This window comes from Drosophila eugracilis, unplaced genomic scaffold, assembly GCF_018153835.1.
Source record: "Drosophila eugracilis isolate 14026-0451.02 unplaced genomic scaffold, ASM1815383v1 contig_440, whole genome shotgun sequence".
NCBI lineage: Eukaryota > Metazoa > Arthropoda > Insecta > Diptera > Drosophilidae > Drosophila > Drosophila eugracilis.
The window spans coordinates 67,631-90,399 of NW_024573306.1; the positions used below are offsets into that span (position 1 = coordinate 67,631).

Sequence of the window (22,769 nt, forward strand, 5' to 3'; positions counted from 1 at the left end):
ATTGTATAAAAAGTATAATAATAAACATTTTTGGAAATACCTATCGTTTTGCAATTAAATTCGGGCATCATTTCAATTTCTTGTAAGGCTTTTGGGGATCCCATTATTTTTTTCAGTTAAAAATTTGAACTTAAAGACGAGAAAACTCGTGACAAGCCTAAGTCTATTTTAGTATATTTTCTATATTCCCGTGGTATATTAATCCGGTCGAACAGTGGTCACACCTCAGATAAACTTCATACCGGTCTTAATTTGACGTTTAATAAACTTATTAGTATAAAATTCTGATATGGCCACCTACGAGGAAGTTAAGGATATTCCAAACCATCCAGAAAAATACCTGTTTGACGTCCGAAACGAGTCGGAGTTGAAGGAAACTGGTATCCTGCCCGCCAGCATAAATATTCCATGTGAGCTGCACCAAAGTCTAGGGATTATCGGCTTAATAGACAGATCCTCCATTTATTTCATTTTTCAAGTGGCTGAGTTGGAGAGGGCGTTAAACTTACCTGACAAGGACTTCGCCGAGACTTATGGACGCCCAAAACCGGCAATCGATTCGGTCATGATCTTCTCCTGCAAGGCAGGAGGACGTGCAGCTCGAGCGGCTAATCTGGCCAGCACCCTGGGCTTTTCCAAGTATATTTACGCTTTAAAATACGTTTAGTTCTGTACATTTATTTTCCTAATAAATCATTGCAGCGCCAAGGCTTATGCCGGATCCTGGACGGAGTGGCAGGCGAAGCAGTCTTAAAATTTTAAACATGCTGTCATATAAATTTGTTAAAAATTCTTTAAAATTTGAAATACTACAATTAAAAAATAATACAAACTACACCCTAATCTCCTGCAATTCACCCCAACTACGCCCAATTCTCAGCTTAACCCTGAGCGGCACACTAAGCTTTACGCAGTTCTCCATGGTGAGGCTAAGAACTTTGGCAATTTTCCTGGCTTTGTCTGCAGGCACCTCGAAGATAAGTTCGTCATGCAGGTGCATCACCAGGTCAACAGGTCTGTCCCCCAAACCCAGCTTATCTCGGTACCGTTCTATGTTCTTTTCCATTTTTAACATTGCGCTCTTCGCAATGTCTGCAGCCGATCCTTGGATGGTAGAGTTAATGGCCTGACGCTCTGCCTGATCTGCGGGGAAATAAACATTCGTAAACAAAATTCTATATGGTTTAAGGACAATTACTTTTCAGCTGTTCCTCAGCACTGTTGACATGGTCTAGGTAGCGTCGACGTCCTGTTATGGTCTCTACATAGCCATTATTCCGAGCGAACTTGACGACCTTCTGCGTGTACTCTCGAATGCCTTTATACGCCTGATGGAATTGCTCAGATATCATCCTGGCCTCCTGTTCATTGCACTTCAACGATTCAGCCAGGGATCGTATACCCATGCCATATACAATTCCGTAGCAGATCTCTTTAGTGCCATTGCGCAACTGCTCTGATACTTGGGATTCGTCGATCCTGTTCCAGTGAGCTGCAATGGCAATAAACAAATCCTGCGGGGAGTTCATGACTTCCACTAAAGCCTTGTCTTGCGACAGGTGGGCAAGAATTCTCATCTCCAGCTGACAAAAATCTGCCGAAAGGAGACACCTCGTCTCATCATTCGGTGCGAATGCAGAGCGACAAGATATATTTAGCGCATTCGATCCCACTTGTATTGCAAAGTCTTTTGCCACATTTTGAAGATTAGGCTCTGTCATGGAAATACGACCCGTCGCCGTATAAGAAATGCTCTGGCCATGAATTCTGTTAGCACTACAGCACTTGAGCAAAGGCTGAATGCTTTTAGCCAGAAGCCCGCCCAGCTTTCGGTGGCCCAGTATCAAAATTGAAATGGGTGAGTCCAACTTCTCCAAAACTTGACGTGAGGTGGTTACACGTCCATTGGGCTTACGGTTAAGACCCAGCACCTTGCCTACAGCCTGCGTCGATCCAAGATTAAAACGGGAGCCATGTTGCTCATATATCTTTGACTCTAACTTCTTCATGCTCGCTGACATCTGTTGGCAGACCCGCTGCAGCCGTTGCTCGTTGACTGGGAAGCCAACAAACTCCATGTGGCAAAGAGTCATTTGAATGGGCATTTCAACATCTGAAGACGAGATTTGTTATTAAAATTTTAAGGTTACAACTTAGAACCCACCAGTGAAAAACTTTAGCAATTGACCCGTTCCGATCCTTCCAAGATTCTCGATTTGACCATTTAGTATGTGCGCAGTTACACATGCCTCTATGGATGACCTTATTTTTGGAAGAATGGCACTTGAGCTATCTAGTCCATAGCTGCTGTAACCACGACCGCTACCACAAATAGATCCGCTAAGGCAGTGCACTCTGGAGCGAATTGCTGGCACTGAAGGATCGAAAAATTAAAAGAAAGAAGCGAATGAAATATATAATAATATTACCATATTGTGATAACTCATTGTCCTGTCTGGCTGCAGCAACCAGTTTGCCACTTTGGGGTCCTCCAGTTTTGCGCTAATCTTCTGCAGCTGGGGAATCGCTCTTAACAGTATCTTTAGTTGTTCTTTTCCATCGTGCATGAGTAACGTGAGGTCCTTTCGAGCCATCAGCTTGCATAGTTCCTGAACCTTTAGACTAGTGGGCACCCCCTGGACCTTTGCACTCCCTTCGTCCTGCATATTTATATAGTATACTATATTGTCTGCTAGAGAAAAAGACAAGCAGGAGATGAAGTTACTGTCGTCCACTTGAAAGAGAACTTGTTTGTCGGCAGCCGCCTCCCGCTGTTCCGCCGCAGCAACCTGGTTGATCAACAGGTTGGCTCCAATCAGTGGCTTTTGTCTGCCTGCTTGAGCCTGCAGGCCCACACTAAAGCCACAACGCGGAGCTTCGAGAAGTTCCATGAGAGCGCCTTGAAACAATTGCCGGTTGCCACAGACGTCGATTATATCTATACTAGAGAAACTTGAGGCATTTTCATCCGCTTTTGAACAGCTTAGGATGTGTGAGGCATTCAGTTGAAGTGGATTTTTCATTAATGAGTTCTCCATAGAAATATCCGAGATTTCCATAGAGGAAGCCACATTGGACCCGCCTTTTGAATCAAACTCCGTTTTGCTTTCATTTGGCAAAGTTTTGGTCACCGTTGATCTGCTTGGTGATCGCGAACTGGGACTCTGCAAGCGTTGCGAACGTAACTGGTATGAACGCATCAGCCTGGATGCATGTGGAGTTAGGGCACAGGATACCTCCGGTTCCTTGGGCTGGGAGCTAGGAATCTCGTCTGTTTCCGAAGAAACTGGTTCCTTTCCCTCAGCGGCTGTAAGAGCAGCGGTTAGACCGGTATTAAGCATAAAGGAATCGTCTGCCATAAATAAATCCTGCTCTGCGGTGGAAGTCTTTCTTGAAGTTGTGCGATTCGGTGTGGGTGTTGGGGACTGTACATGGTTCCTTGGACTTCTTCGGGGCAATTGAGGGGATGAGACTTTGTTATTTCCGCGTGCTGGAGTTGCAGAAGATTCTCTGCTGGAACTGGAAGGAGTTTTGAATGGCTTCGGAATTGGTGGATTGCTGGGGGTAGAAGCCTTTTTGTTGGGTGTTCCCTGATTTTGGATGCTGTGGAGTGCCTTGAGTCTTTGGAGAAGTCTGAGCATTATTTAATTCAATCGGAGTGTGTTCAAGGGAAGATGGTGTACTTCTGATTGCCTGTATGGGTGGATCCTTTGACTGGTTTTCCATTTCGGTACGTTTTTGCTGAATTTTCATTAAAGCGATTCTGCGGCGTTCTGCAATTTCTTTTCGAAGCATCTCTTTACGGGCAGTATGACTGGTGCTGGGTTTTTCCTCATTTGGTGATTTGACTTTTGGACTGGTATCTTTATCAACCTTCGATGTTTGTCTCTGGATTTTTTCTGGAGATTTTTCCTTGAAATTAATCGCTGTTGGTTGGATTCTGTTTTCATTAGAAAATGAAGGAGGAATGGACACCTTTGCCTTGCCTTTGTCAACTGGTAGTGAATCCTTTACCTCAACCGCAGATCCCTTTTTAACCCTGTCTTGGTTTCTTTTTTCAATATGTTGCAAAGGCTTTTCAGAAGAGTTCTTTACACCACTTTCAATTTTTTCACCATTATCGAAAGTTTGAAGTTTTTGCTCGAAATTCTTTTGAATCAAACTCGGACTTAAAACTGTTTTATCTCTTTGTTTTGAAATATTTTCATTTGTATTTAGATATCCGACTAAACTTTTTTTCTGTGGGTTATTTAGTTTATTGCCCAGTGGTTCCAGTTTAGGAATCTTGTGGGTCGAAGCACTCCCAAAACCATGCTTTTCTTCACTTGATAGCTTACGCTTCGGTGGTTGCTGAATCTGTAAATGCTCCTCCTCAAGCGACATATGAATGTCCACATCCTCGTTTTTGCTCGTTGATTTAGGACTTTCATTGGTGTCAATCTGTGTCTGTGTCCACTTTATGCTCCCAACTCCAATCTCGTGCTGGACAAACTGTCGCGCTTCGCCAATGAAAAGTTTGGCAGCTTCACCAACTGTCATTCCCGCCTTGCCGGTGATGAAGAAGTTTCGTATCATATTTCGCTTGGCCGCCTCCTCCGCGTTCTCGTGATCAAGCTGCTTGGCGGAATCAAAGCTTAGGGAGTTGAAAAGTACTTTCTCCAATTCCAAGACATCAGCACCTGCTAGTTCTACCAAACTGGTAAATCCGGCATCAAAAAGAGCACGGGCACGTTTCTGCGACAAATCTGGTAGCCGCATTAAATCGATGAGATCTCTGTGGATGCCAAAGTAGAGTCTATCCTTAAACTGGGATACTATAAGCGCTAGCGTTGACCACTGCAGTGAGTTGCAAAAGGCCGTAACAATACCCGCGAAAGTAGAGGCCATCTGCTGCAGACCCTGCAACATTCCTCGGTGGCACTTAAACTTGTGCACCACCACGTTGATGGGCGTCTCGTTTACCAGCTCTTGAAGGGCCAATGCTGTATAAAAACTGATTGATATGTAAGAATTTTAGATTTTGTACCTTTTGTACGAAAGTATCTTACCGCTTGTGAATCTGCATCTGCTTGTAATCCAATTTTGTTTGACCACGCATCGCCTTTACGAGAAAAGCTTCTTTGACCCCCACCAGTTCACCCACTTTCTTCATAGCCGGGTTCAGCTTTTCCCACATATCCAGGTAAATCAGCCAATCAAGGTCTTGCAGCTGGTAGCACACAGAATAGGGAGTTACTAGGTATACAGCATGCAGTTCAGACTCTAGGACGAAACAACGACGGGATTTCTGCAACTCCGCAAAGAGTATAAGACCGTCAGTGGGCGGCATTGAAGAAGCCAGACATGCGGCACCAAGCCGTGTGGCCACATAGGCTGTTGTATCCATTTCTTCGTTCGTTTGTAGGCGTACGAATTCGTACTCTACAAGAAAATCCAGTGCATCATTGATGTAGTGGGAATCCGAATCCTCCTCTGGTGGTTGTTCCTTCTCTTCCAGCGCCTTCTGTGCACTTAGCAGCGTACAGTTTACAAAGCAGTCAATATCCTGCTTAGTGCTTGCTACACCGGAAGATATAACCTCCAGTAGTGCGCGTTTCAAGTGGGTCTGTAATGGGAAGTTCCTTAATTTTGTTCAGGCTATTTCTTTAGTTACTTACACTTCCGTCCATTTCCAGGCAGGAAGTTATCGGCTGCAGCTGTGCTGTGACCAGGTCTCTTCCAATTCGAGCATTGCTCTCAGTGCAGATAAGAATAGACTCGCCCAGTGTATCCTTGCCCGTGCGTCCTGCTCGTCCGATCATTTGTCGGTAAGTCAGGGAACTCATTTGTTTGCCACCAAACATAGGCGAACGAATAAGAACTCGTCGAGCGGGTAGATTAACACCAGAACTCAATGTGCTGGTGGCAACTAGAACCTTTAAAGAGCCCGCTTTAAAAGCTGCCTCAACAATATCTCGCTCTTCAGTAGTAAGACCGGCATGATGAAAGGCGCAGGCATAAGTTACAGCTTTGGACATCACTCCATCGAGACCTAGAAAAAATTAAATAATTTTAACTGGTCATTAAACAAAAAGTTTCTTATTTCTCTAAACTAACCTGTGGGGATGTCTCTTAATTGTTGTTTTACTTCCTCGATAGCCGTCGGATTGAGATTAGCCCGTAAACGTCGGCCCAGTTCTGAGCCAGACTTAATGAGAACGTGCATGGCCGTGGCTAGCTGAACAGACAAGTTCTCGCACCAGTCCTTCGATGGGCAAAACACAATGACGGAGCAGCCCTCCAGCAATGTCTCGATGCAGAGCAGGGCGACATCATCAGAATCGTTTCCCAAGGCTTGTCGCATTTCTTTTTGCTGGGATAGGTCGCGCAGGAACTTTAACTGCTGATCAAAGATCTTTGTGCCCACTTTGATCATTTCCTGAAGAGCTACGGGACGATAGTTTGTTATGTACAGTTCGGCATCAAGCCAGGTTTTTAGCAGATCTACATTTTCCAGAGTGGCTGACATGGTGATGACCTGAATCTGCAGTGCATTGCGACGCGACATGTAAAGGATCTTAGCCAATAGAAGTTCCAGAATGTAGCCACGTCCTTTGTCCGAGATGAGATGGACCTCGTCAACGACTACGGTGCCAATGGTGTCCAGTTTTCCTTGCTCCAGGAGCTTGTTCACAATGGAGTTTGCCTTCTCGATTGTGCAGATTGCCACGTTCAGGCTTTCAAAGCCTCCGGGTGGTGTATAACCCCCGAAAAATCCTTCCACGCGGTAACCAGCCGGTGTGAGCAGATCCTGCAAATAGAACATTTTCTCGCGCACAACCGAGATGAAGGGCAATATAACTAGCACCTTCTTCCCGCGCTCAAGGACAGTTTTTAACAGGAGAATCTCACTGACCAGCGTTTTTCCTGCAGACGTGGGTGCGGAGTACACGAGATTGCAGTGCTCGAAAAGCACTCTTGGCTTGCAAAGGCACTCCACTTGCCAGTCGAACATCTGAACGACACCCTTTTTCTTGTATTCCTCCTGTATGCTGAAGGGTAGATTCCAGGAGGCTATTGATTTATGAGACTCCAGGTCCGGAGGAGCATCTGTAATCTTAGGTACCGCATCCCGGACTCTGGAGGAGTTAGGCGACACTCGCAGTTGGTTGGGCGACATACTGCTTAAGTTCTGGGTGACCTGAGAGATCTCGTGATAGACATTCTGCTTGGCCAAGACGCAGCGACTACGAAGGATGTCCTCCTTCAGTTGTTGGGAAGCCTCCGGATCCTGCGCGGGACAGAGGAAACTGCTTTCATCCAGACTGGGCAGCTCCTGAGCTGCTTCTTTGCTTTTTTCTTCCATATCAAACACATCCTCTGTGCAAATCTGGGCATCGAAAGCTGACGAGGTGCTCAAATCTGAATCTGTATGGGAGGCGACTTCCAGACGGTCCTGAATCTGAGAAACATTGATCATTGACTGCTCTAAAGGTTTTTTGGCTTGATTAATTTCGTATGAGAACTCGTCCCGAAAAAAATCCGAGTAATTGTCCTGACTTGGGGTCTTAGAATCCTTGCTAACTGCTGCTCCTTGGATATTTGGGTTGCCGGCATGTGTGTTCTCTTTTCCAGCCGCTTGTATCCCTTTTTCCAGCTCCATGAACGTGCTATTTCCAAAGTCAAATGACTGCGAAAACGCCATTGCAGTAAAGTTTTAAAATATTTAAAAAAATTTGAAAATAAATTATTTAAAAGGAACAAACAAAAATAAACAAATCGACGCGGGGTCAGTGTGACCTTACAAAAATTGGGTTAAATATTTTGTACCGCGATCGAGTTTTTGGGACAAAGGTTTTTCAGTTCTGGGTTTCTTTCGATGATTGCCTATAATATTTTTGGTATTTTTCGTTCATAATAAAGTCACAACAAATCACAAATCACAAACAAGGTATTTACATAGAATAATAAGGAAAACAGGTCTAAAACTGTTGGGACAACTGTTGAAGGAAAACTGTATTTTTTGGCGGCTAATGTCTGGTCCTACTGCGCTGAAAATCAGCTGCGGACTTCGCGAAAATTTGTTTACCCCTCGGAAAAATAAAGAATTTCGCTAAAAAGTCGGAATGAACGAGTTTAAAGTGCCCGCTCCACTCCCAAAACCCAAGGTGATCATCACGGAGAAGCCGCGCTCCGAAGTTCCTGCAGAACCACCGCCTCCGCCGCCAAAAATACCAAAAGCCCCCAAATCTTCGCCAGCTGCCGTCTGTCCGTACAAGGTGCCTAGGTGGTCGGCTCCTCCAGCCGCCGATCAGAATTATAGCTTTGAAGTCCTTAAGTCCGGTCAGATCATTGACACCGTGCGTCAGTTGCAGCAACAAGCGATTTGGACTTTTGGTCGCCTGCCGGAAAACGATGTTCCCGCCGCTCATCCGACAATCTCACGCTTCCATGTGGTCCTGCAATATAAGCCAAAGGAACTGCCAAAGATGGACGTTGAGGATGTAGAGGAAGAGGCAGAAGATACAGAAGATTCAGCCAGGAACGAACAACCAGAGGGATGGTACATCTATGACATGGGCAGCACACACGGCACCTTTTTGAATAAACAGCGAGTACCCCCCAAAGTTTATATCCGGATGCGTGTTGGGCACATGCTCAAGCTGGGCGGTAGCACCCGCGTTTACATCCTACAGGGTCCCGGCGATGATGAGGAACCTGAGTCGGATATGTCCGTCACAGAACTGCGGCAAAAAAGAGAGAAGGAACTAGCCGACGCAGCGGTTGAAAGAGAAATACGTCTTTTGGAGGCGGAGGAGCGAGAACGCAACGAAGGCGTCAGCTGGGGTATGGGCGATGATGCTGACGAAGAGACGGATCTCAGTCACAATCCCTACGCCAGCACCAACAACGAAGACCTCTTCTTTGATGACCCAAAGAAAACGTTGCGCGGTTTCTTCGAGCGGGAGGGTCTTAATCTGGAATACAGGTGCGATGAACTGTCTACTGGTTCCTTTGTCTGCCGGGTTGAACTGCCACTCGACGACTCCAATGGTAGGCCAATCATTGTGGAGGTAAACCACAAGGGGCGCAAGAAGGACTGTGTGGTACAATGCGCCCTAGAGGCATGTCGCACGCTGGACAGGCACGGTGTTCTGCGCCAGGCTAACCAAGAGGCGCAAAAAAGAAAGATTCTTAAGAAAGGAGACTCTGACGACGAGGATGAGTTTTGGGATCGCACTGGAGACATAGCCCGCAAGAAACAGCGCAAGGAAAACGCGGGATCTAGTGTTACCCTTACCTATGAGGATTTGGTAAGTCTTTATGCCATTTTCTTTACTATTAACTAACCGTATTATTAACAGCTGAAACAGGAGGTTGATCTCAACTTAGAAATGGAAAGGGTGGAACAGGAGATCGCAGCTTACCAACAGAAGGAGAAAAAGCTAAAGGAGCTCGCCGCAAAGCAGCAAGCTGAAGGCGATGATCTGGACAACTTCATGAACATTCTTAATGAAGATGTTGAGCAACTGGACAAAACGGAAATCAAAAAGCTAAGGGTTAGGAATGTTAAAATATAATAAGAAAATCAAAACTAACTTCAGAATCTCACCTTGTAAACAGTTGGAGCAGCAACGACTCAAGGGCGAACAGCAAAAAGTGAAACGTCTCTTGAAGATAGCCAAGCCAACGGCTCTGCCATTCACCGCAAGCTTTGCTGCAGCCACCAAGGAATCAACAGCTCTGGAGGGCGGTGTAGTCAGGAAGCAGCTTCCTATGATTGGCAAGAGAAATCAGTTTAGCAAATTCAAGGTGGTTAAAGCGCCACCAAGCACACAAACTAAGTCTCAATCGAATGCATTTGCCTCAGATGAAGAGGAAGTCGAGGAGGAAGAGTCCAAGGGAGAAATGAAGGAAAAGGAGGTGGACAATTTGGAGAAGAAGCCGAAACCGGAAACTATGGCCAAGCCATCGCCTTCAGAGAATCACAACTCGCAGGAAAGTGAACCTCCTACCCAAGCGGAAGAGAGCAAACCAACAAATGCTGAACCGGAAGTCTTAAAACCAGACAACGTGATGTCAACAAAAGTTTCAGCGGAAGCGTCAACAGCTCCAAGCGACACTGTTGCTTCAACTACGCCAGCAAAAGACTCCAGCACCCCAGTACACGACACTCCAGATGAAGGAGCAGAGGAAGCGCAGAAAAAGCGACGCCAACGCCAAAGACAGCGAAACAAACAGCGCCAGGATGTGGACATGGACCTGGACGAGCTGGCTGAGCACGAAGACAGTGAGAAGTACGCCAAGTGGGTGCCACCATCTAACCAGAGCGGTGATGGCATCACCCACCTGAACGATAAGTTTGGCTACTAGCTCAGCGGTAGTGTTAAAACATTTAAAATATTCCATTTAGGAATACTTTTAAACTAGTCTAGACTTGTAATTGATGTATTCTCTAAGACCCTCTCAATGTAACTTTGTAAATGTTAAACCCTTGAATATTTTCATACTATTTTCAATGGGCAATGAGGGGCGCAATCTTTGTAACGACTCCAGTCGGAGTGTTTGAGCTTTCCACCACAATTCCAGTGCTGACAACTCCCCTTCTCGCTGGCAATCACCCCTAAATTGAGTCGAGTGGCGGCTTCCACGAAACGATTCATCCGCTGATTCGGCGAAAATTCCTGCGCACATACACAAAATGAACGCCCACTCGGCTCTGCCATTTTCCGTCGAAGAGGCCATCGGTTCGCCGATGGGACTCCAGTACTTGAACTTCCAAATCAGTTATAATTTCGTCGTTCTAACCGCCAACACGGTCCGACGGCTGAACGTGAAAACGTGCTTTTAGTTTACCAATAGCCCGTAGTCAATGGCTTATTTGTTTATCGAAACCAAATGGTTTTAGTTAATTGCTAAATTAAAATATCGATTTGATTGGTTTCAGTCCACCTTGAAGTTTGATTCGAATTAAGGGGCCATCGATTGAATATTAAACAAGCCAAAGCCTTCGAACCACCTGAAAGTGCAGGTGGATTGGATTATTTATATAATCTAGACCATTTTCGACAACTTCTTGGGTGCGGAGCCAGTGGCATTGTTTTAATGCGGCCGACACGCGTTTCCCCAACAGCCGGAGCACATGTGCGGGTTACATTTTAGGACGCGTAACAGTCCGTCTCAGAAGACGTCCCTCCGCTGGGGCGACTGCTGTCTAGCCTAGTGTTCTAGTGTTCAGACCGTGATTCGAGTTCCTACCCCGGAGTACTAATTCTCCGATTCTGATTCCTTTACAAGGGATCTGCGATCAAAACTACTACGGGATATACCCAAAAGCCCTTTAGAGCAGGGAATGTTGCATAAGCCGAGGCGCTTTTGATTGGCGCGCTTCTTTGATTGCCGTCGCTAAGCTCCAGAATCGAAAATTGGCGTCCGCTTGAACTTGGCGCACAAATCCCAAAGCAGAGGTGAGTAGCTACCCATTCGATTGCCCACAAATGCGCTGGGTCATGCGCAGATTGCACGCGGGGATTACCCCTGAACGTCCGTCCGACCATGCGATGCGCTCCGTGCTTTGCTCAATTTTTGTGAATGAAGCCCCCCTTGTGGGTAATGTGGTACATGGTATTGAGGTGTTCTTGAGGTTGCCGCTTGTTTGTCGTGGCTATGACGTATTTGCCTCCCCACACACGAGGCACCCTGAATTGTTTATGTATTTTACATAAGGCGGAGTACGGACTGTCCCGTTCCCAACTTTGGTCTGTTATATAACCAAGAAACGTGCGTGCTCCTGCCTGCAATCAGAATTAATTTCCGGACATTTAAATGGGCTTAAGTATTGGTAAAATTAGTTGGCAGCTATAAGCACCAAGAATTTAATAATACAACACTCATTTAAATCAAGTCTTTATTTACAATATTCATATTATTATTTAAAATATTACTTGATTTTTTTTTTTGTAAAATAACTAAAATACAAGTTATAAGGAAATCATAAACTATAAAATTGACATAAAATGATTTTTCCCAATTTAAAATCATTACGATTTTCGTTTATATACATACCTTTTATCTCTATCTATTAATCTAACCTTTATAGCGATTATAATTAGAAGTGCGTCTAAAGTATAGTCGCTGTAGAGGTCAAGCCCATTGCAATAGCTAGTTAATTGCGCGCCATTAGCAAGGACGCATTTTGTCACAAGTAGGCGGTATAAAGGGGTCTGGAGTGGAGGCCAACTCCAATTATATCCTTGCGGACAAAGGTCAGCACCACCAACGGCCATGGCCAATGCATTGGCTTAATATTTAATGCTTCGTGCTGTTGCTAGTTAATTGAAAAATGAGCTGCTGCAGGCAGCCAACAATATTAACCATTATGCTCAAGGTTGTAACTCATTTTGCCTCCTTCCCCGCAAACCTTGTATTCCATTACAGTTAAAGGTCAACCCCTTTTCAAAAGTATTAATTTACACAAGTGCGTTGAGAGTCGTGATTTTCGTAGCCAAGGACAGGCCTGAACCGCAAAGATGATCAATATTGCTGGCGTGGTGAGCATTGTGCTCTTCTACCTCCTGATCCTGGTGGTGGGCATCTGGGCTGGTCGCAAGAAGCAGTCTGGTAATGATTCAGAGGAGGAGGTGATGTTAGCCGGTCGCTCCATTGGCCTATTCGTGGGCATCTTCACCATGACGGCCACATGGGTGGGTGGCGGTTATATCAATGGCACAGCGGAGGCTATATATACATCGGGTCTGGTTTGGTGCCAGGCTCCATTTGGATACGCACTGAGTTTGGTATTCGGTAAGTTTATAGAATTTTAAAGGAATTCTTCGAACAAGTAATTCTTTTAATTTTAATAAATCTTTCTGCAAATTATATTTTTGCCTTAATTTTCTTCTTTATTTTTTTATCTCAGGTGGCATCTTCTTCGCCAATCCCATGCGTAAGCAAGGATATATCACTATGCTGGATCCCTTGCAGGATTCCTTTGGCGAGCGGATGGGTGGCCTGCTCTTCTTGCCTGCTCTCTGTGGAGAAGTCTTCTGGGCCGCTGGCATCCTTGCTGCCCTGGGCGCCACTCTGTCGGTCATCATTGACATGGATCATCGAACCTCGGTGATCCTCTCCTCCTGCATCGCCATATTTTACACACTCTTCGGAGGCCTGTACTCAGTTGCATATACGGACGTGATCCAGCTGTTCTGTATCTTCATCGGACTGTGGATGTGCATTCCCTTTGCCTGGAGCAACGAGCACGTTGGCAGCCTGAGTGACCTGGAAGTGGATTGGATTGGGCACGTGGAGCCGAAAAAACATTGGCTTTATATAGACTATGGTTTGCTGCTCGTCTTTGGAGGCATTCCTTGGCAGGTCTATTTCCAGCGAGTGCTCTCAAGCAAAACAGCCGGAAGGGCCCAACTCCTGTCCTACGTTGCCGCTGCCGGGTGCATCCTGATGGCCATTCCCCCAGTGCTCATCGGGGCGATTGCTAAGGCCACACGTGAGTTCTAGAATCTAAAAAGTAATATAGATATCAAAAACGAGCTGTGTTTATATTTCCCATTACTTTCTTAGATATTTATATATATCGTTCAGATAATAATAATCTTTGACTGATGTCCATTTCTTTTTGACAGCTTGGAACGAGACGGACTACAAAGGTCCCTATCCTCTTACCGTGGATGAGACGAGTATGATTCTACCCATGGTGCTGCAGTACCTCACGCCCGACTTTGTGTCCTTCTTTGGCCTGGGCGCCGTTTCCGCCGCCGTGATGTCCTCAGCAGATTCCTCGGTGCTCTCCGCTGCCTCCATGTTTGCCCGAAATGTGTACAAATTGATTTTCCGTCAGAAGGCGTCCGAAATGGAAATAATTTGGGTGATGCGCGTCGCCATCATTGTAGTGGGCATCTTGGCCACTATTATGGCCCTCACCATACCCTCCATCTACGGATTATGGTGCGTGTGAAGATGCATTATTTACCTGACAGGCAGATCATTTGCCTAATTGCCTGTATTTCTCTTTCTCTTCTGGACAGGTCCATGTGTTCGGATCTGGTTTACGTCATCCTGTTCCCGCAACTGCTGATGGTGGTGCACTTCAAGAAGCACTGCAACACGTACGGCAGCTTGTCGGCATACATTGTGGCTTTGGCCATTCGTCTCTCAGGCGGTGAAGCTATCCTGGGACTAGCTCCATTGATCAAGTATCCTGGCTATGATGAGGAAACGAAAGAGCAGATGTTCCCATTCCGCACCATGGCCATGTTGCTCAGCCTGGTCACGCTGGTTTCGGTCTCCTGGTGGACTAAGTGAGTATAAAATCTTCGTTGTTATATACAAGATACACCTAAGCCAACTAAATTTAAAACTTTATTTATTTAAAACAAAACACAGAATGATGTTCGAGTCCGGAAAATTGCCGCCCAGCTACGACTACTTCCGCTGCGTGGTTAACATTCCAGAGGATGTACAACGCGTTGGCGATCCCTCGGAATCGGGAGAGCAACTATCCGTTATGGCTGGACCATTGGCCCGATCGTATGGTGCCGCCACAATGGCTGGCAAGGATGAACGCAATGGTCGCATCAATCCCGCCCTAGAATCCGACGACGATCTGCCGGTAGCAGAGGCAAGGCGTATCAACCAGGAGACGGCTCAGGCGCAAGTCAAAAAGATGCTAGATAATGCTACCGGGGTAAAGCCGTCCGGTGGTGGAGGTGGACAGATGAGTCAAGGCGGTATGGCCATGCCGGCTACGGATCAAGATAATACGGCCTTCTGAGCGGAGTAGAAAATCCCATAGGACTTTAAAAGCTGAAAGCCCGAAAGTATGCTGCAGTTAAAACCAGTGAATTATCCGATTTTAAGTTGCGCTTGTTAAGGGGGATTCAAATGGGGGAAGTTGGTTTGTCAGAAGTCAGAAGGTCAGAAGAAGGGACGGAGTACAGAAAGTATTAGGAAATGTACGTTAAACACACAAGTGCTCAGGTAAAAAGTGCAGAAAGCTGATCGTAAAGTTTACATTTTTATTTAGCGAACTTATTGTGTATAGTTTCTACAAGCTTTAAGCGTTCTATCGGTATTCATTTTGATGTTAGAGAATCTATGTGTAAATGTTCAAAACGGTATCAGAAGTGCAGAAATCGTTAACCGTATACATATCAACTGCATTTTCCTGGCCCGAGAATTGCATAAATTTATGTATTAACCGACAAAAAAAAAAGATTTTGCCGGAAGTAAGGCTAATTTATCTGTATAACCACGAAGATTTGAGCATTTGAGTGCCACAGATGCGAACAGATGATGATGTTTGCGCCACGTAAGCAATACGAATCGGCATTCCTGGCATTAGCATATCGATCATATACTATATAGATGCATATAATGTGAATCATGTGTCCTTCCAGAACGAACAAAGCTAAGCAAAACTAACCACAAAACTAACGCAAACGAAACATATCAAAACAAGGCGAAAGTATATAAATATATCAATATACATATCATTGGTGTAACTGTTGTTTGTAAGCTATATAGGAGAATGAATATATTATATATACTGGTACATCAACTATACCCAATAAAATGTGCAAACAAAGTAGTTGTGTAAGTGAGCGATAATGAGGCATATCAAGTTATATAGGAATGAATTTTAGCTGCTCTCAAAGAGCAAAAACCACAAAGTATATATGGCAGATCATACACAAGAAATCCCTGAAACGAACAGATGAAACAATTATACATATATATAAGATGTTGCGTCGTAGTACCTAAACAAATATATATACCTATACAAAATCATATACACAAACATATATATATACATATTTAGACAGCCAGACACTGAATTTAGAGAGTTATACCCAAAGAAACACCCACGACATTGACCCAATAAAAACCTGCAAAGAAGCATTGGCAAGGGAGATTCTATTCTATATAAACACACGCTGCCTGAACCCCAAACCTCAACCTTTGATCTCAAAGTAAGCCCGTAAAAAATTAATCCAAATTGAATATTTTATCAAGAGAGAGTGCGTTGGTTCCTCTTTTTGTAATTCACTCGGCTCGTTTGTTACTCTTTCGTCCCGTTGGAAAGAACTAATCTAAAATCTAAATCTAACTAAAGTCAACTCAAGATAACTAATATGCGTAAATAACTTGATAGGGTTTTGAGACCCATAAATACCATAACTACATACATACAACTAACTTAATTGTAATGAATGTTGACTGCTTTTTGATTGAGCCTCGTATGTTTGTTGTATTGGGGTAAAGTTTTTTAACGTTTACATAAGTGAAACTAAGAAGTGTTTGAGTCCATTTAGGATTACCTATCTCATATGATACAAGCATATCTGTTCGTTGTTATTGTTATTATTATATCTCTATTTGCATCAGATCTGAGTGTGTAAATTTTGATAACGTTTGAATCCGTTTAACTAAGGAGTTTAACTAAATTTCCAGAGATCCTACATAAATTAAGTGTGTGTTTGTATTTCATGTTTCACGTTTCAAGTTTCTTTGTGCTGTTAACAAGGTTTGTAAATATGCAAATTACTCGAATCGTTTGTAAAGTTACTATCAACTACTAAACAAAACCACCAAATAATTTATGCATTCAACTGCGATGACTTCGCTTGGTTAAAATATAGTTCAAAACAATTCTGTTTTGCAATTAGTTAAAATATATGTATTTCTGTTATTGTTAACCAAACTTGGTCTACCCATTCCGAGTTTCCTTAGTGGCATTATGTTAACCAAAGCAAAAACAAAAAACCAAAAACAAAAATATAGGACGATGGGTTACGATATACATGATGTATTAAGATCAAATTAAACCGAATACATATCAATGTTTTAAGCATAGCGAAATGGAATAAAACCCCAGCAAAAAGAAACGAAAAAAGTATTTAATAAATAAAAGGTATATATATCTACATTAAAATGGTTTCTCTGTTTACTAAAAACCAAAAAAAAAAAAAACTGTTGTTTAGTTATTTATTCTATTTCTCAGTACTTAGTTTACCGACTCACTAACTGAGTGGCTTGTGAAATAAATGCAAACATTACGGCCCAACAAAAGCCGCCAAGTGACGAACTGAAGACAATAGAATTGTATTAGATCATAGGTGGAAATTTCTCAGCCCAACTTAAAGAGCAAAGAGCTCTTGTCGGTGTCGCATCTCATTGGGTTCCTAAGAAGACAATGCTTTTTTGGGATTCACATTGGCCAGCATGTGGCAACTATGCGACAGTTACTTATTTTATTTAGTCGAAAGTCAGTCGGTTAAATTGCCAAAGTCAGAGAAGCACTTGCCTGCCATTCCGCTGCCATCTCAACTGGTCTCAATTAGCATGCTAATGATGCAGTTACTATGCTGTTGCTGTTGCATCTGTTGCTGCAATTAAGTTGTAATCTCAATTAGATTGGAATCGCCAAATGAACGCCCTCCATCATAAGCTCATAACTTGTGTCGCTCAAGAATTGCCCCCTAATTGTGTTGCTGTCGTGTTGCAGTTGGTTGTTGGTTGTTGGATGTTGCTATCCGACTATATCCGGTATTTTTCGCAAAAATTTGCATTGTTTGTCGATTTGAACCTTCAACTGTCATTGGGTCGTCTCTACACTATCTCCACCGTCTTTAACTTCTGTTTGCTGTCAATTAGCCGAACGGAAGAATTCCGTGAATGTCGCTGTTATGTCGTAGATGTAAAGGTAACCGATCGCCCAGAACTGATGGCTTCCACGTTCTTCTATGATCTTCATCAAGTTGTTTATTTAACAAACGTTTCGTGTTTTATATCTAATGGTACAATGAATTACGGCTAGATTTCCATGGGGAAGAAAGATTATGGGCGAATTGGTTGTCATTTTTTGGGAATAATTTACAATTGCGAGTGAATGGCGACTGCGATGACATGATGTGGTGGTGGTGTTGTTCTTGTTTGAGTATTCAAAGGCACGTGGCGTATGCGCGATGCAGTGGTTGGTTACTCCTTACTTCTTGCGGTAGGTGTAGCCACCGTCGGCACTGTAGCTCTGTTGAATGGTCTCGGGCACCTGGCTGGGTCCATTGTACTCATAGCCGGAGTCCTGGGACGGAGCACTGGGATACGGTCCGGAGTTGGAGGATCCACCGGTGGGGGGAGCACTGTAGCTGGACGAGGGACCGCTGGGGAAGTTCAGAGAGGATCCTGCCGATGGAGCCCCATAGGAGCTGGACGGAGCTGAAGGGTAGCTGCCCGATGAGGATGCACTGAAGGAGGACGAAGATGACTGATGGCTGGACGAGAATGAGCTGGAACCGGATCCAGTGGAGGGTGCTCCATAGGAAGAGGAAGGAGCACTGAACGAAGGAGAGGATCCTGATGCCGGTGCTCCGTAAGACGAAGATGGGGGAGAGGGTGGTGCCGAGTAGGAATTTGATGGTGCCGCAGGGTAAGGTCCTCCACTGTTGGAACTCGAGCTGGGTGCAGAGTACGACGAAGAAGGCGCCGATGGGTACGGTCCTCCACTGTTCGAATTTGAGCTAGGTGCGGAGTACGAGGAAGAGGGAGCCGATGGATAAGGTCCACCGCTGTTTGAGCTCGATGATGGAGCCGAGTATGAAGATGAAGGAGCGGCAGGATATGGCCCACCGGAGCTGGAGCTGGAGCTAGGTGCGGAGTACGAAGACGAAGGAGCTGAAGGATATGGTCCTCCACTGTTGGCTGAAGAGCTTGGTGCTGAGTACGAGGATGAAGGAGCGGCAGGGTAAGGTCCACCACTGTTTGATCCTGAGCTAGGTGCCGAGTAAGAAGAGGAGGGAGCCGAAGGATAGGATCCTCCACTGTTGGCAGAGGCACTGGGAGCGGAGTACGAGGACGATGGAGCAGCGGGGTAAGGTCCGCCACTGCTAGATCCTGAACTCGGAGCCGAGTAGGAGGAAGACGGAGCCGAGGCATAGGGTCCACCACTGTTTGAGCTCGAACTGGGGGCAGAGTAAGATGATGAAGGTGCCGAGGGATACGATCCACCGATGTTGGCGCTGGGACTGGGAGCCGAGTAGGAGCTAGATGGAGACGAGTGGAAGGAACCCTTGCTTGGGGCACCGAATGAAGGAGCTGCCGAGAAGCTTCCGCTGCTTGAGCTTGATCCGCTGCTGGGAGCTCCATAACTGGACGATGGCGGGGAGATGGGCTGGAACGAAGAGGAGGGAGCTCCGTAGGAAGACGATGGCGGTGCTGCAGGTGCGTCATAAGATGAAGAAGGACCGGATGTGTAACCACTGCTGCCGAGACTCTGGGTCTTCGATGGTGCTCCATAGTTTGTCGATGGCGCGGAGGCCAAGGGCACAAAGCTGCTCACACTGGGTGCTCCGTAGTTAGGAGAAGGCTTCGAAGGACGAGAGGCTGGTGGCAAGTAGGAGCTTGGAGGTGCCTGAGGAGGTGCTCCATAGCTGGAGGAGGGTGGAGCTGGAGCGGATTTTGGTGGTCCATATGACGAAGAGGGGGCAGAAGGTGCTCCATATGAGGAAGATGGAGGTGCAGGAGCTCCATAAGACTTCGATGGTGGTGCTGGGGCTCCGTAGGAGGAAGATGGTGGTGCGGGAGCTCCATAAGATTTCGATGGAGGTGCAGGAGCTCCATAGGATGACGATGGAGGTGCAGGAGCTCCATAGGATGACGATGGTGGGGCTGGGGCACCATAGGACTTCGATGGAGCAGCTGGAGCTCCATAAGAAGAAGATGGAGGAGCAGGTGCTCCGTAAGACTTCGATGGTGGTGCAGGTGCTCCATAAGATGGGGAAGGTGGGGCCGGTGCTCCATACGATGATGATGGTGGAGCAGGTGCTCCATAAGACGATGATGGTGGGGCGGGGGCGCCATACGATGAAGAAGGCGGTGCTGGTCTCGGGGCTCCGTAGCTCGAAGAGGGCGCCGACTTGGGTGGTCCGTATTTGCTGGAAGGAGGAGCAGGTGCACCATAACTCTGGGATGGAGGCGAAGACTTCGGCGGTCCATAGCTAGAAGATGGCGGGGCACCATAGCTCTGCGATGGCGGAGCGGGTCTCGGGGCTCCATAGCTGGTGGACGGGCGACGATTGGTGGGGCTTCTTGGCCTGTGGTGGTGGTCCATACGACTGGCTCGGACGGCTAGGTGGTGGTCCGTAGCTAGAAGAAGGACGGGAGGCAGGTGGTCCATAAGAGCTGGAAGGGCGTGGAGCAGGCGCAGGATATGGGCCACCCGAAGAAGCACTCAACGATGGAGCCTGCATAACTGCTGGACGGGCCGGAGTTGAACGATGGCGCTGGACCAGAAGCAGGGGGCAAATATGAGCTGGCTGGTGGGGCACCATACTTGGATGAGGGACGTTGAGGCCCACTAGGTGGCAAGTAGGCGTTGTTTACCGGCGGCTCTGCTCCAACATCTTGGACCAAAGAAACGGCCACGATTGCCGCGGCGATGACACCGAAAAGCTGCTGTAAAAACGAGGAAATTAGTAAATTAGCTTTTTATATGACGAATCAATCGATGATCCACTTCAGTGGGATATCAACAGGTATGCACTTGAAAAAAAACTATGTTAAACTTAAGTGAATATCTAAATATTTCCATAAACAAATTTGAAATAATGTGTGTTGTCTTTTAAGGTGGATTTGCCTTTTCATTTTACTATTGTTAAATTTATATTAAAATCAAATATTTATTTATTCTTATGATATTTTCTCTCAATGTACTTACCACTCGCATGGCTACTGCTGCTTCTCCAGGGGATGAGCTCGATGCGCTTCGAATGCAAATTAACCGAACTGCAAGAGCGGGGAAAAGGGGAGCATTAGAGAAAATCAGATGAAAGTGGATTACTGGCAAAAAATAGTTATAGAAAGATTACGTTAATGTTGCGTAAGTTGTTTCTTTTTTATGGGAACCAAGACGACCGCGATGACCGAGACTTAGTCCACGGAGCGGGCTTAATCGCTCATCAATCTTGGCTCGGTCCGTCGGCCAATGCCAAGAACTGGCCAGCAGACGGAGCGTGTCGCCCGGCAATGAAATGAAAGCCATGGTGTACAGGCTGCCACTTAATTTGGCTGGCTTTTTGGAAAATCGCGGATGCAGACAAAAGCCAATGCAATCCACTGGCGAATTCCATCCGAAGCAGAGTGAAACTCTGTTGCCTTTCTTTAAGAAGGAAATTGAATAAAAAGCTGAATGTGGGGGCGTGATCGGCAGTGGCACAAAGCTGGCTTTTATGACATTGCAAAATCAGCCACGACAGTTGGCAATTTCTCAGCACCATTACCATTACACCCTCACTGGGTTGCATGTACTGTTTGGCTTTTCAGTTGGGTGACACATATATTTTCCTCTCTAGTAGCAGCTACTTCAGCTATTGCTGTCAATTAATGTCTTGCCTTTTTGGCCATATATTCGTTGTCGTCTTGACTCGTCCCGTTGCGTATTGTTAGTTTTCCATCACTTTGCCTTATTGTTTGGCTCGCGCCGCTTGTTTAGTGGTTGCAACTAATTTTTAATTATTTTTTAAAGTCCGTTTAAATGACTGGATGACCCGCAGAATGTGATGTAACTCTTAATGGGCCAAGCTGCTTATGCAAGAATTTTCACGGATGACAAGCCCGAAAAAAACAAATTCTTTTCGCTAATTTCGATCTAATATAGGAATTTTCGAAAAATGATTCGTTTAATTTACTTAAAAAATGAAAACTTAATTGCAAAAATAAGAAGCCTAAATAAATGTTTGTAACACACCTTTAGTAGTTGCTTAAATTTCTAGTAACCATTTTTAACAAATTTTTCTATAATATTGAAAATGTTGTTTTTCTTTAATGATAATAAATATTCCTGTTCTTATAATCCTGACTTATTATTATGACAATGAATACAAATAATCTGCAAAATTTAACTCCTGATTTTCAAAAACACTTTAATATTGCATTGGAAATGAAAAGCCAAAAACGTTTTCACACTTCCTGGCAATATTTGCTTTACGATGATTTATTTGTGTCCTGGAGAAAGACTTTGTCACTTTTCATTATTTATGACGATGACTGATGATTTATATTTTTAAAATCAGATATCCTTTATGCAGCACTAACCGTTTTCGTGGGCACCAGTTGCTTCTTAGATATTTATGGGGACACTTTGCAGACGATGCTCTGCCGATGGACGAATGCGAACTACACTGCTGTCTGATGCGCAGCATGCACTTTTATACAAAATCATAACCAAGCAAAGCCGCAAAAATAAAAACACAAACAAAAATTAAAAAAAAAAAACACAATAACAATGCGGACAGACGAAAATCAAAAGCTCCGAGCCAAACACAATGAGAAGAAGACGCTGGCAGCGGCCTGTCTTCGAGTTTGGTACTTTATGTAACACTTCAAATGCACTCACTCTTCGCCAGCCAACGGCCACCAGCCAAACCAAAACCAAACCAAAAGCCACAGAAACCGCTAGCAACCTCAGCGGCAAACCAGCTAACAAGCAACAGCGGCGCATGCGCGACTTTGCCGCTAAAGCTGCGCATCTGCCACAGCGAAATATCAGAAAAAAAAATATAACAAAGGCAGAGGCAACAGCAACAAAGCCACAGCGATCACGAAGCTTTTAGCATTTGCTTTTGTTTTTGCACTGATAAATTCAAATCGATCCAGTGCCAAGTTCAGTGGCAACATCTGTCATCGTTTTTGCCTTCTGCATGAATATGTCTTGGGTGCCAGCTAAATTGGTCTATTAAAATGCTATAATTTGTGTCTTTAATTGCATATATTTTAAGATG

General features: G+C 45.1%; 5 protein-coding genes across 5 annotated transcripts; 3 read left to right on the top strand and 2 right to left on the bottom strand.

The window, feature by feature from the left end:
- Window positions 1-206: 206 nt before the first annotated feature.
- LOC108117167 (rhodanese domain-containing protein CG4456) lies at window positions 207-831 on the top strand. Its single transcript, XM_017229444.2, has 3 exons — window positions 207-410; window positions 480-639; window positions 703-831. Exons 1-3 carry the CDS (start codon window positions 290-292, stop codon window positions 752-754), a joined length of 333 nt encoding a protein of 110 aa, XP_017084933.1. The 5' UTR covers window positions 207-289; the 3' UTR covers window positions 755-831.
- LOC108117025 (DNA polymerase theta) lies at window positions 746-7,688 on the bottom strand. Its single transcript, XM_017229194.2, is given in 9 exon segments — window positions 746-1,143; window positions 1,199-2,113; window positions 2,165-2,330; window positions 2,333-2,374; window positions 2,430-3,519; window positions 3,521-4,993; window positions 5,049-5,605; window positions 5,658-6,031; window positions 6,097-7,688. Coding segments are annotated over 9 exon segments (6,516 nt in total). The 5' UTR covers window positions 7,685-7,688; the 3' UTR covers window positions 746-832.
- Window positions 7,689-8,036: 348 nt separating this feature from the next.
- Window positions 8,037-10,479, top strand: LOC108117163 (kanadaptin). The gene is made up of 3 exons (XM_017229436.2): window positions 8,037-9,293; window positions 9,345-9,539; window positions 9,604-10,479. The coding sequence occupies exons 1-3, from the start codon at window positions 8,106-8,108 to the stop codon at window positions 10,351-10,353; spliced, it is 2,133 nt and encodes a 710-aa protein (XP_017084925.1). The 5' UTR covers window positions 8,037-8,105; the 3' UTR covers window positions 10,354-10,479.
- A 215-nt stretch (window positions 10,480-10,694) lies between these two features.
- Window positions 10,695-17,032, top strand: LOC108117238 (high-affinity choline transporter 1). Its single transcript, XM_017229574.2, has 6 exons — window positions 10,695-11,447; window positions 12,418-12,783; window positions 12,899-13,483; window positions 13,620-13,941; window positions 14,022-14,294; window positions 14,380-17,032. Exons 2-6 carry the CDS (start codon window positions 12,510-12,512, stop codon window positions 14,765-14,767), a joined length of 1,842 nt encoding a protein of 613 aa, XP_017085063.2. The 5' UTR covers window positions 10,695-11,447; window positions 12,418-12,509; the 3' UTR covers window positions 14,768-17,032.
- Window positions 17,033-17,737: 705 nt separating this feature from the next.
- Window positions 17,738-22,187, bottom strand: LOC108117237 (pro-resilin). Its single transcript, XM_017229572.2, has 3 exons — window positions 22,084-22,187; window positions 20,708-20,775; window positions 17,738-20,445 (listed from the first exon to the last, which is right to left on the bottom strand). The coding sequence occupies exon 3, from the start codon at window positions 20,165-20,167 to the stop codon at window positions 17,981-17,983; it is 2,187 nt and encodes a 728-aa protein (XP_017085061.2). The 5' UTR covers window positions 20,168-20,445; window positions 20,708-20,775; window positions 22,084-22,187; the 3' UTR covers window positions 17,738-17,980.
- Between the last annotated feature and the right edge of the window lie 582 nt (window positions 22,188-22,769).

What these genes read in the sequence shown, in the direction of transcription:
- LOC108117163 (XM_017229436.2), top strand. Translation starts at nt 8,106, where the DNA reads ATGAACGAGTTTAAAGTGCCCGCTCCACTCCCAAAACCCAAGGTGATC. An exon ending in CCCTTACCTATGAGGATTTG is followed by an intron (nt 9,294 to 9,344) that starts GTAAGTCTTTAT and finishes TATTATTAACAG; the next exon opens with CTGAAACAGGAGGTTGATCT. An exon ending in CGGAAATCAAAAAGCTAAGG is followed by an intron (nt 9,540 to 9,603) that starts GTTAGGAATGTT and finishes CCTTGTAAACAG; the next exon opens with TTGGAGCAGCAACGACTCAA.
- LOC108117238 (XM_017229574.2), top strand. Translation starts at nt 12,510, where the DNA reads ATGATCAATATTGCTGGCGTGGTGAGCATTGTGCTCTTCTACCTCCTG. An exon ending in GGCGATTGCTAAGGCCACAC is followed by an intron (nt 13,484 to 13,619) that starts GTGAGTTCTAGA and finishes TCTTTTTGACAG; the next exon opens with CTTGGAACGAGACGGACTAC. An exon ending in CCCTCCATCTACGGATTATG is followed by an intron (nt 13,942 to 14,021) that starts GTGCGTGTGAAG and finishes TCTTCTGGACAG; the next exon opens with GTCCATGTGTTCGGATCTGG.
- LOC108117167 (XM_017229444.2), top strand. Translation starts at nt 290, where the DNA reads ATGGCCACCTACGAGGAAGTTAAGGATATTCCAAACCATCCAGAAAAA. An exon ending in CGCCAGCATAAATATTCCAT is followed by an intron (nt 411 to 479) that starts GTGAGCTGCACC and finishes TCATTTTTCAAG; the next exon opens with TGGCTGAGTTGGAGAGGGCG. An exon ending in AGCACCCTGGGCTTTTCCAA is followed by an intron (nt 640 to 702) that starts GTATATTTACGC and finishes AAATCATTGCAG; the next exon opens with CGCCAAGGCTTATGCCGGAT.
- LOC108117237 (XM_017229572.2), bottom strand. Translation starts at nt 20,167, where the DNA reads ATGGACCACCTGCCTCCCGTCCTTCTTCTAGCTACGGACCACCACCTA.